Below are 12023 nucleotides of genomic sequence, written 5' to 3' on the forward strand. Positions count from 1 at the left end.
GCAAGCAGTCCTGACATCGTGGGCTGTGCTTCCCCCTCCCCACCCTGGGCTCTCTTGTCTCTGCAAGGAGCTGGCCGTCTTAGCATGGTGAGTCAAAGTCTCAACTCTCCACCTGGACCAACGGCAAAATCGCTCGACCAGATTTCTACCTCTCTCTGCAGAGAAGGGCCAATTTGGGCCTCACTCACCAGACTGACTGCGCGTCCGCGTGCTCAGAACCACGGGGATGAAGTCACGGAAACTGCTCTTTGCTTTCTTCTCCAAGGAACCTGGAGTGACATGTGGTTTCAGGGCAGAAGGTAGAAATATCACAATCAGGAGTCCAAGGACTGAAAGCCCCACACCCCACCCACCCCATCCCGGAGAGGCTCAGTGGAAAAATCAAGGGAGGATTTGTGCCTTTCCCAGGGTTGCATTCGTTGGCTCTCCTCAGGCTGCTCTCACCTATGTACATCTCTTAGAGAAGGAGCACTTCCAGGTGGTTTTTGAAAACTGGGAGTTGGGTCATTTTTGCTGACACCAAAAAAAGGGCTGTGTACAGAATCAATTCGCCAGCATGCCAGCAAGTTGAAGGCCTGGCTGCCTGTAGGACTGTGAGGCTGCCGCCCCTCCACAAAGTTAGGACTAAGCTGGAGCAGGTCCCAGACGAGGGCAACCTCAATGGATCATAGAGGACTAGGTGAGGCAGGAAGATGGGAGCAGGGAGTAGTGGACAAAGGAAAACTGCCGCATAAGAACAGACTAGAAAAAGGCAGGTCGGGTCAGACAGGCAAAGCCATGAAAACGGCTACTGTACGCAGGAACATGTGGGCGTCTCTCTCTGATGGGGGCACCAAGGAACTAGCGTGGCAGAGCACACAGGTCAAGTACACACCTCCCTACTCCAAACATACTGCATGTCCCTCGATAATAAGGGTTCAGGATTTCCCTAAATGCTTCCGGCTAGCTCGCTGGGTATTAATTTTTTAACTTTTTATAATGGGAGTTTTCGACTATACCAAAGGTAGAAAAACATGTGTCATGAACCCCGTCCTGCTGTTTTGGTCTCAGTCCTCACGAACCCCATTTCTTTTCTGAGCCGAGACCCATGGCAGGGTAATGGGTTGGCTACTCTGTCGTAGGACTGACTTTTGTTTGTCTGAAAACCACTCTCTTTGGCCCTCAGAGCATACCTTATTCTAGTGACCAGGGTGAACAGAATAAAACCCATTCTCCCTTGCCTTTGATTTCAGAGGTGTCAATTTTATCTTCTTTCCATAATGAGGAAGTCTCACTATTCTGGGCAGTGCAGAGTCACCCCCACCCCCCAACCTGCCACTGACCTGCCACGGGGATCCCTCTGCAGCCCAGCCCAGAGGGTGAGGAACTGAGGAGCCTACCTTCCTCGTGGCCATCGGCTCGCTTTCCTGGAGACTGGGAATCCGGCTTTGCTGGCTTCCGGTGCTTGTGCTTTACCCTGACTCCATTGTGCTCTTTTCCTGAATCTGAAGCCCCCCTGGGGCTTTTCTTGGTGGGTTCCTGGGGGTCACTAGGCGGCTTCCGGCACTGTGGAGAGGTAGAGAGAGTCAAGTCTGAGATCAGTTCCTCTTCTTAAGAAAGCTTTGCCAGCGCTAAGTCCGGGGCCCCGTTCTGACACACGGACAGAGCTCAGAGCCCAGGTGGGGGCCCGGGGCGGGGCTTTCTGGGCCTGAACCCTGTGTTCTAACTAATCTCCACAGACATCCACACGCCATCATTTTTACAGGTCTAATGGAGGCTGCATTCACAGGCCACATCAATACCCAAAGTCATTTTCAAAGGTGCAAAGTCAGGCCCGTGTTCTCTACATCCAAACAGCAATAGAGACAGGTAGCAAACAGAAACGCCTCTTTGGCAAGTCGGGTGACCACACTGGTCAAATACCTTCAGTGCAAATGGTACAGACACCAACAACTGAAAACAATCCTTAGCCTGGGTCAACTCAAGAAAAACGGTCTATTTCCGTGTGTAATAGATTCAACGAAGGCGAGAAGAAAGGCATGACACGGGAGCAACTCACACTGGCCCGCACTTAAGGAAGACAAGGAAAAGGCCGAGGCATTATTAATAATGCCACTTGATACTCTGCAGTACCTTCAACGTCTCAAAATGTTCTCTTCTCTGTTATTTGATTTGATCTTCCTGACAACCCCCAAAGCAGAAGTTAATATCATCCCCACTGCACAGACCAGGAAACTGAGGCTCCAAGACTAGAGGTTAAATGCTTTGTCCAGGGAAACACACGGCCCTGGGAGTCTGCGCGCGCTGGGGGGCGCCCGCCACTTCCCAGGCAAATCTGCAAATGAGCTCATGTGCGCCTGCAGTGACAAAGTAGCAGAGCTGGGACTGAGACCTAGGGCTCCTGGCTCCCCACCTGGGCCTCTCTCTGCAGCAGTTCTCACTCTTCTCCTTCCCCACTCGCGTCCTCCACTGTTTTTGCTCAGCTCCGCTCACTCGCTCACTTGGACAGGCACACTGGCCGTGCTTACACAGCACAAGGACACTCCCAGCCTCACAGCTGCATATGCTCACAAGCTTTGAGGTCTCTCCATGCCACCAAACAAGAAAAAGGGCAAGGTAGGGACTTCCAGGTTTCTAGCATCCAGGGAGTGCAGAATAAGCAAAACATTTTAATTTTTTTATGAAAGCAGGCCCTAGGAAGAAAGGAAGAGTTGTTTTCCCCCTAAGCAGACCCACATGCACCTCCTAGAAGGTTATCACTGTCTAGCTCCAGCTAAGGGGATACCCGATATCTTATCAATAGAACATTTTCCAGGGTGTTGGGGGGGGTGTGTCTCAATTCCCCAGGGATAGGGAGTGACCATTCCCCACCAAATTCCCAGGACTCCTCCTAAACTGTGATCTCCTCCTGCTTCTTACTCAGCAGAGGGCTGAGCTAAAAATTCAAGTTCAGTTGCCCCCTTTGCCCCCTTTGTTGCTGGTTCCTACAAATCAAAGTGTTAGGAAAAAGAAAGAACGGGGGAGGAAAGAAAGATGGGGAACTGTTGCTTAAAAGCTCACCTTCAGGAATGGCCAGAGAAAGACTACTTGAAGTCAGGGGGAATAAAGTTAAATGCACATAAATCTGAACATGTCCTATTTATTTCTGAATATCACTTTTAGCTGGCTCTTTCAAGTGCAGATCATTAACTTTTATTTCCTAAGATAGTCAAAAACAAGTAAAACAGAACATCTAGAAGGGATTTCTGTCCAAATGTTCTGCAAGGGCAGCACCGAGAGTAAAAATGTATTTGCATGCTCCAACTTAGGCAAAAAGTTGGGTGGATGGGGAGACCATGTAAGATGAATGTTCTGGTTAACAGAGTTTTGAAAGGTTTTCCAAGGAATTTTCCAAAGGATGAGAAGACAATAAAATATACCCAGCACCAGATGAAGCAGAACTCTTTCTTTGCTGATGATTCAGCCAGCCCTCCAGGATTCCATGAGGCCTTGGGGCAGGTGGTATAGGGGACAGGAGACTATTCTGATTCTTGGCCATACCCTGAAAGGGGCTGTTTTGAATTAAGCCCTGATCTTACTTTGCTTATCAACAGTTTCTTTCTCCGGAAAAATGGGAGGTAAGAAAAGAAAGATCTAAGTTATTTACTCTCCCCAAAAAATGGACATTTGCTAAATCACTACAGGAAGCTGCAAAGGGCTGCTGCAAGGCCCCCGATCTCATAGCTTTATTCTCTGCCCTCGGCATCTGTCAGTGGGCCCAGTGAACTGTTCATCTAATAGAGTAAAGGGCAGTGCCTGCCTGTCATCAGGTCGCCTGCAAGACATAAGCTCCATGAGAGCAGGGAGCATGTCTATTTTGTTAGTAATACTAACAATAACAACCAGCAGCCACGAACATTTACCGAGCACTTACTACCTGCCAGGCACTGTTCTAAGCATTCATATATATCACCTCATTTACTTTTTATTAACAACAGTTTTAGTGACATGTAATTTTTTGAGATATACCATACAATTCATTTGATTAAGTTTACAATTCCATTGCTTTTAGTACAGTTGCAGAGTCATATAACCATCATGGAGTTCCAGAACTTTTTCACTGCCCCAAATGGAAACCCCATCCCCATTTCCCCACCTCCTCCAGCCTTAGGCAACCACGATTCTACTTTCTATCTCTATCGATTTGCCTATTCTGGACACTTCACGACATCATCTCATTTAATCTTTGCACAGCCCTATGGAAGAGGTACTATTATAGTCTCATTGTACATATGAGGAAACTGAGGGCCAGCGAGATTAAGTCACTTGGCCGATAGCACACAGTTAGGAAAAAGCAGGACCAAGACTTAAACTCGGGCACTGTGCCCAGCTCCGCAAAGCATCCTCCTCACCACAATGCTGTACCGCCCTCCTGGAGATGTAGCTCACGCCTGGGGGTGGGGGGGGGACTAGCACGTAGTAACTACTCAATAAACACTTGCCAAATGGCCAGTGAGACAGTTATACATAAGGAGAGTAGAAGACAGGGTGGCAACAGCTGAAGATGGACATGAACTTTGGAGCCAATGACCAGAGTCTGAGTTCTAGCTCTGCCATTTAGTAGCTGTGTAACTTTGGGTAACTTGCCCATTCAGTGTGTTCCCTTCATCTTCTTATCTGTAAATTGGGTATAGCATTCACCTCATAGGGTTATTGTACGGATTAAGTTAGATGACATCTGTAGAAAGCACTTGGCATATAGTATATATGCTATGTGTGTGTGTGTCTGCTTGTGTATAGCATACAGTACATGTAACAACATGAACTATTATTCTTATTACCACCCAGGACAAATCACAGTTACTTGAGCAAATGCTATATATATATATATATATATATATATATATATATGCTCTACTATGTCATGACCTGTGTTCTTACTTGGCATGTCTCTGCCATACAGAGGTGGCTGTGAGATCATTGAGAAAACCCACTCAAACTCTATCCCTCGGGTTCTTAATTTGGAGCCCAAAGGTGGGCTTTGTGGAGGGGGTGGGCCCATGAACTCCTTGAAATTACTGGCAAAATTCTGAGGTCATGTTTCTGTGGACAGGGTCTTACAGTTTCCCAAAATGCTCTACGGTCCAAAAAAGACTAAGAGCCTCCACCACAAACCCAAATTCATTATACTCTGGCTAGAAATCTGTTCATTAGTGTATATCAACATTCAAATTGAAAATGAAAAATCTTTTTTTTAAAAGATTTTATTTATTTTTTGACAGAGAGAGACAGTGAGAGAGGGAACACAAGCAGGGGGTGAGGGAGAGGGAGAAGCAGGCTTCCTGTGGAGCAGGGAGCCCAAAGCAGGGCTCGATCCCAGGACCCTCGGATCATGACCTGAACCGAAGGCAGACGCCTAACAACTGAGCCACCCAGGCACCCGAAAATGAAAAATCTTAAAAAAAAAAAAAGAGCATGGCTGCATTCTAATAAAACTTTACAAAAAAATAAAATATTGCAACCAGCAGCCAGAAAAAAAATGGGGCAGCTGGGTGGTTCAGTCGGTTAAGCATCTGTCTTCGGCTCAGGTCATGATCTCGGCCCTGAGATGGGGCTCTCTGCTCGGCAGGGCTCTCTGCTCGGCAGGGAGTCTGCTTCTCCTTCCTTGCTCTCCCTCACCCCCCCTCTCTCTCAAATAAATAAATACAATCTTTTTCTAAATTTTTTTAAAGATTTTATTTATTTATTTGACAGAGAGAGAGAGAGAGCACAAGCGGGGCGCGGGGAGAGGGAGAAGCAGGCTCCCCATTAAGCAGGGAGCTTGATGCTGGGCTCAATCCCAGGACCCTGGGATCATGACCTGAGTAGCAGGCAGACTCCTGACCGACTGAGCCACCCAGGTGCCCCTAAATAAGTACAATCTTTTAAAAAAACATTCAATTTGAAAGCTTCTTAACATAACTTCAAATTGCTCCCTATTTTTAAAAAGTTTTCGATTTACTTAAGTAATCTCTACATCCAACGCAGGGCTCGAACTCATAACCCCGAGATGAAGAGTCACATGCTCTTCTGACTGAGCCCGTCAGGTGCCCCTAAATTGCTCCACATTTTTGAGAAGACCTATCTTCAACTGCTTCAAGAATCTCCTTGGATCACCAGTGGCTTCTGGATCCCCTCTGGAACACCACTGGATTCAAGTTGAATCCTCTTGGCCCACCTTTTTGCCTAGATCCCTGCCACCGTTAAGAACCCAGACCCAGATGCCCACCTGCCTTGCACACCAAATTCCCAGTGGGCCTAAACACAAAGCTGCCACCCCAAGCACTTGGACGGATAGGAAACTGGCGGATGAGCCCAGAAGCCAAATTGGCTTCGGCCCCACAAAACTCCAAGCATATCCTGAGCAGGCTCCCCCAGTGGTGCAGAGAACGACCCTGTTGAGAATCCCAAGATCTCAAGGCCAGCAGTCATCTCAGAAAAGGAAAAGGAAGAATGGTTATGTGGGGAAGGGCCTGTTATTAATTGATTTCCCTCGTCAATCTCTTCTTCCGCTCTCCAACCTCATCTGGGACAATGGCTTCCCTGGCCTCAGGGACCAAATCATTTCCCACATCCTACAAAATACAAGCCAGCCCCTCCTCGGGCTAAAACACCATATATGGACAATGGGACTTAGAAAGGGGACAGCAGGTCATTATTCACTTTACACAAGCCTTCCAAGGAGTTCAGTTCACAGAGCTACTCAAGAACACAGCCGCGGGAGGCTGACATCTGCAGGATAAAGGAGACCTCTGGTGTGCGGGCTCTGCCCTGGACCTCAGCCCCGCACTCACCTTGGGTCCATGGGAACTCCGAGCTGTGACCTTGGCTTGTGGTTGCTGCTCCTCACCATCCTTCTCTTTGCTGTACTTCATCTTCTTGGGTGGCAGAGATTCGGTCACCCCATCGGTCACCACCGAGTCTGGCTGCCACTTGTTCTTGCAAGCAAAGACACCTACGCTTTCCTGTTTCACTCGGGCCTGCCCGGCCTTATTCCGAACTTCAGCTTGGCCCCTCTGGGGAGCTGCTGGGAGGCCATCGGCCCGGAAGCAGGTGGCTAAGTTGAAGACCACATCACCATCCACCTTCTCCATTTTCACCCGCCCCAGGTCCACCTGGCTTCCAAGCTGTGAAAGCTCTGTGCTGGAGCCCCTCTTGCTGCTCGGGACCACATCCAAGATGAGTTCCTTGGGGCGGTTGTCATGAGGTAGCAAAGGCAGCTCGGGCATCTTGTGCAGGTTCTGGGGGGTGGCCAGGACCAGCTCATGGGACATGTAGGTGGCCAGCACTTGGTTTTTAGGCTTCGTGTCTCCTGCCAGCTTCAGGCCACAAGCCCCCTGGGGACCTTCTATCTTCGGAGTGCTGTCGGGGCAGAGGTGGCTCTCTGATTCCTCAGACCCCTGATTCACTTTTATGTCCCCACTGCTAGGCTGGACAGACAGTGCCAAGGTCCCTGTCTGAGGGCTGAGAGTCAGGAGGACAGGGTTGACTTGTTCTTCATAAGGCTTGGCAGCAATCCGGCAACTTTTGTTCTTTGTGCCAGTGTCCTGCTCTGGAGCAAAGGGGCCCCCAGGCCGTGGCTGCCCCTCGGGAAGTCCATGCACAGCTTCACTGGGGCCAAGAGACGGCACACCAGAAAACTCAGAAACAACGCTGGTGGGCCTGATGGGCACCCCCTGACTGGGGGTCAGCTGCCCGGCACTGGAAATGCCAATGGAAAGCAGAGACGCTTGGTGGTATGGTGACCAGCCAACAGGCAGGACCTGGGTGCTGGTGGGTTTCCCATTGACTGAACACCGTGGGTAAATATTTGCCGGCCCCGTGGGCTTCCAGAGAGAGAGCTCCTTGGTTTGGCACCCCGGCAGCCCAGGGGCAATGCGGGCTGGGGTGTAACGTTTGACTGTGCTTGGCTGTCCCTCAGTCCCAGCCTGGCTGCCCTTCTTGCCACAGGGGGCACCGGTGCCCTTAGGCTCTCCTTGATCGATGATGGAGATGGGCTCCTGCTTGGGGAGATGGCGGGGGTCTCGGTTGATGCCCAGGTTAGGGTCTTTGTTCAGCAGCAGGGATGCAGGCACTGGGTTGGCCACTCCCACATAGGTGCCAGGAATGGTGCTGATCAGCGCAGTTGAGTTCTTCACCCAGGTGCTCGGGTCTCCATTCCTCACGATCTCGGGAAAGATGACGAAGGGCGAGGAAGTGGAGCCCAGGCATGAGGTGACATTGCTACCAGCAGCCTGGGTTGTGCGCTGAGACCTAGACAAGACCGTGGAGAGGAGGGCCTTGCTGCTGGTGTGCACAGGGGTCAACACGGGCATGGGGGGCGTCTTGCGTTGGTTCGGCAATGGAAGCTTCTGGCGGTTGGACTTGGAGGAGAGGTCGAGGGGCATCTCGCTGCACTCAGGTGGAGAGGCCATCTCTCGCTCCAGCTGTGGAGGAGACTTGAGGGGAGAGAAGGTGACGGAAGTCCCTTCTGTTTGCTGCTCGCCACCACCTGGCACCTTGGCAGGGTGCGGTGGGGCCGAGCTCACGCTGGGGGCTGGCAGCAAAGGCTGTGGGGTTGGAAGCACCTTGGCAGAAGCAGTAGAGAGGGAAGTATCTGCCAAAGGCCCGGGGACCCCATCGGGCGCAGGCTGGGTGCTGGTGCTGCCGGATGGGGACGCACAGGGAAGTCTGTTCACCTCCAGAGAGACCAGCTTGGAATCTGAAGTCAGAGGCCGGGCCACAGAAAACGCGTATGGGTAAGACCGGAGCTCTGGGGAGGCCAGCACACCAGGGAGACACCTGTCCTGAAGGTAGGAAGGCAGGACAGGCAGTGTAAGAGTGGAGGAGACCCCCAAGGTGGTTGGCAGTGTGGCCACACTGAGCGGCTGCCCACAGCTCGGAGGTGGGATATATACCAGCGGCTGGCTTGGGGTCAGTACTGTCCCTGGCTGAAAGGACAGGGGGACTTTTTGCATAGCTGGTGCCTGAGCTGCAGGAAAACATACTCGACTCAGACTGAAGGAGGCTGGCATGGGCGCAGAGGTGGGAATGGCAGCTGGTGTGGCCGCCGGCATGGGCGTGGGGGCTGGAGTAAAGATCGGGGCCGGGGTGGGAGCGGGCACCGGTGTAGGAGCAAAGGCAGGGATGAGGGTGGGGGTGGAGGGCGGGCCGGAGGACGGAGTTGGGGTGGGCATCGGCACTGACGGAGGATTGGGAGCCGCTGGAGGCGTGGACGCCGGCATGGGAGCCAGAACTGGTGTGGGGACAGGCGCGAGGACTAGGGTTGGAGCTGAAGGGGGCACGGGAGCCTGGATCAGAGCCAAGGGAGGAGCTGAAACTGGGACTGAGAGGGGGGGAGGGGCTGGAGCCGACAGGGGAACGGGCCCCGAGGGGGCAGCCGAAGCTGGCACGGGCACCAGGACTGAGGCCGAAACTGAAAGGGGGTTCGAATCAGAGATGAGTGTGGGCACCGATGGTGGTGCCGGGGCCAGAGCCGGGACTGGAGCTAAGGGAGGGGAAGGGGCCGGAACTGAAGTGGCAACCTGGACGGGAACTAGCCCAGAGTGGGGCACCGGGGTGGGGACGGAGAGGGGAACCTGGAACGGATCCGGAACAGACGGGGGGACGGCAGCCGAACTGGGAGCAGGGGGGCAGATGGGTGCTGGCAGCGGACTGAAGTTAGTGGTCACCAGAGGCAGGGTTCCCTCCACAGGGACTCCAGTTCCCAGAGTGGCCAGAATGAAAGTATTCTTCTCCCCCACGCCATGCCGAGAGTCCAGAGCCTTCACCCCTGCTGCTGAGCAGTCCACCTGCTTGTTCATTTGGGTGCTGAGGGGAGCCCAGGAGCAGTCAGCTGTGCTGTCGCCGGCCTCGGCGGCGCCGTCAGCAGCGGAAAGCGTGAGGCCGTCCCCGGCGCCACTCAGCGGCACCAGCAGGCCCTCGGCCTCGGCCACATTCCCAGCATAGTCCATTTGTGGCTGGGGGTCGTCAGGCTTGTCTTCTGACTTGTGCCCAAGTTTTTCCGCTGTCCTGCCATCTGGGTCTGCCCCCCGGGCATTGCTGCCGCTTCCAACTGCCGTGAGCTCCACCTGCAACGACAGAGCAGCGTGCCCATCTTAGCTAGCTCTCTGCGGCTGGGGCACGCGTCCTGAGGCCCAGGGCGGCAGCGGCGGGCCCGCTTTGCGACTCGCCCAATTTCTGTCTCACATACAGCAACTCCTGGGAAATACCCCGTTCCTTCCTGCCCCCCTTCTTGGGATGGCAGACTGGGCACATCAGCTCCGCCCTTTGCCGGGTGACATGTGGCGCCACATGGCCCCTTACCTTGGAAAAACTGCTGCTGACACAAAACTCCTGAGATCCAAAGCGCTGGCAGTCACCTGTCGTGGACTCCTCATCAGAAAGAGGTGCTCTTCTAGCATGGGAGACACAACCAGAGAAGGGCCATGAGGCCTAGTCTTTGGGCCACCACTACCTTCGGCAGAACGCCTCCTGCCTGCCCTGGTTCCCATAAAACCACCTCCCTTGGTGGCTTGGAGGAAATCACAAGGAATTGCGGGGGGACAGGTCACAAGCCGGAGCCTCCAAGCCCAGCTTTGCAAATTCCTGCAAAGGAGCCCAGTCTGACTAGACTCCCCTCCTTGGGTTGTGTATCCTGTTCTCTGGGGCTCTCATCAGGAACGTGGAGGATGGCCCAGCACTTTCGCTTTGTCCCGAGCTTACCTATCAAGGTGACCATCCAGGAGGTACTGGGCATTGCCAAAAGGCAGAAGATCTCAAAACGCACGCAAACCAGTTTTCTCTTAAGTGCAATCTTATTTTAAGTCTATAAGGGAAGCTGGCTGCAGGTATCATAAGGGTAATCCTTTTCTAAAACAAATAGCCACCTCCATTGTGTGTCATGTTCTAAATCTGAATCATCACCTATTCACCTGATGGGGTTGCCTAGAGCGGATACACATTTATTAGCGTATATAATGATACTGATTCGAGGCCACCAGGTCACTGAGTGCTGAGGGGCATTTTCAAGGGCACGACTTCTTTCCCTCCAGGGTACCTCTTCCCCTATCCTAAAGTAGCACCTGCCCTCCTGCCTGCATCCCATGCCCCGCCAGCCCCCCACACTCCCCTTGTTCCCTCAGCACCGCCACGTTCACTCCCATCCCAAAGGGAGGCCTTCAAGGCCACGGACCCCAAATTCAAGTTGGTATATTGCAAAGGGAAGGGCTCAAGGCCAGAGAGCTGGGTCTCAAAGGAGGAAAACCTAACTGAACCCCAACCTGCTCCAAAAGTCTTCTCCAGGTTTTCAGGAAGACCCTTAGGGGGGAACAAAGACTAGGAGGGTGAAGCTGAGGAGAGGACAAACACCCACTAGAAGTTCAGTTTTTTGGGTACGGCAAAAACCCACCACTGTCTGCCCAAGGGAGGACACCACTGGGGCAAGAGCCCAGGTGAGTGGCTGAGTGGAAGGTCTGGGTAGAAGAATAAAGCTCCAACAGAAGCCCTGTGTTGCAGCTCTGATGGGGAGAAGCAGAGAAATGCTCTGTGCACCTCGGGGGAAGTGGACCACCTCAGAGTCTGCTCCTCTTCCTCGCCCTCGGCTCAACAGCAGCCCGAGAAGGAGCTAGCGCCTGCCTCACCAGCCACCCTAGCCTAGGACAGTCTGGGAGCCTGCAGCCCACCCCCACAAAAATGGGGAGGGTCCTGCTAACTCCCACCCTCTCACTGGAACAGGGTACCACTGATGGACTCCAAAATTGTACCTGGGCCAAGAGAAGCAAAATAGACAAGGGAGATCACCGCAGGCCTCTCCCTCCCGTTCCAGGGCTCCAGGAGGGACCAACTAGGGGAGGGGGTTGGAGATCTGTTCCCTTTAAAAGGCAGCTAGGCTGGCAGAAGTGGGAGGGTTCTACCACTGGCAAGGACTGCTGGTGACAAACAGAGATGACTGTAAGGACAGGCAAGGGCTGGAGAGGCAGTCAGGGGTCTTGAGGAACAGGAGGAAGGGGGGCCCTGAGGGAAAGGGAAAACATACTTGGACATCC

The 12023-nt window shown here is 52.9% G+C and overlaps 1 protein-coding gene across 3 annotated transcripts in view; it reads right to left on the bottom strand.

Moving 5' to 3' along the window:
* Positions 1–12023, bottom strand: part of BCORL1 (BCL6 corepressor like 1) — a 62057-nt gene that overhangs the window by 27311 nt on the left and 22723 nt on the right. For all 3 annotated transcript variants that reach the window (XM_028122746.2, XM_088028648.1, XM_028122745.2), the window contains exons 3-6: positions 10303–10393; positions 6792–10067; positions 1380–1545; positions 189–269 (exon numbers count right to left, since the gene is read on the bottom strand). In XM_028122746.2, the coding sequence (XP_027978547.1) occupies positions 189–269; positions 1380–1545; positions 6792–10067; positions 10303–10393 (3614 nt within the window). The remainder of the gene's footprint in view (positions 1–188; positions 270–1379; positions 1546–6791; positions 10068–10302; positions 10394–12023) is intronic.

This window comes from Eumetopias jubatus, unplaced genomic scaffold, assembly GCF_037043125.1.
Source record: "Eumetopias jubatus isolate StellerSeaLion01/CBP00866 unplaced genomic scaffold, mEumJub1_p1.0 scaffold_11, whole genome shotgun sequence".
In the NCBI taxonomy this organism is placed as follows: domain Eukaryota; kingdom Metazoa; phylum Chordata; class Mammalia; order Carnivora; family Otariidae; genus Eumetopias; species Eumetopias jubatus.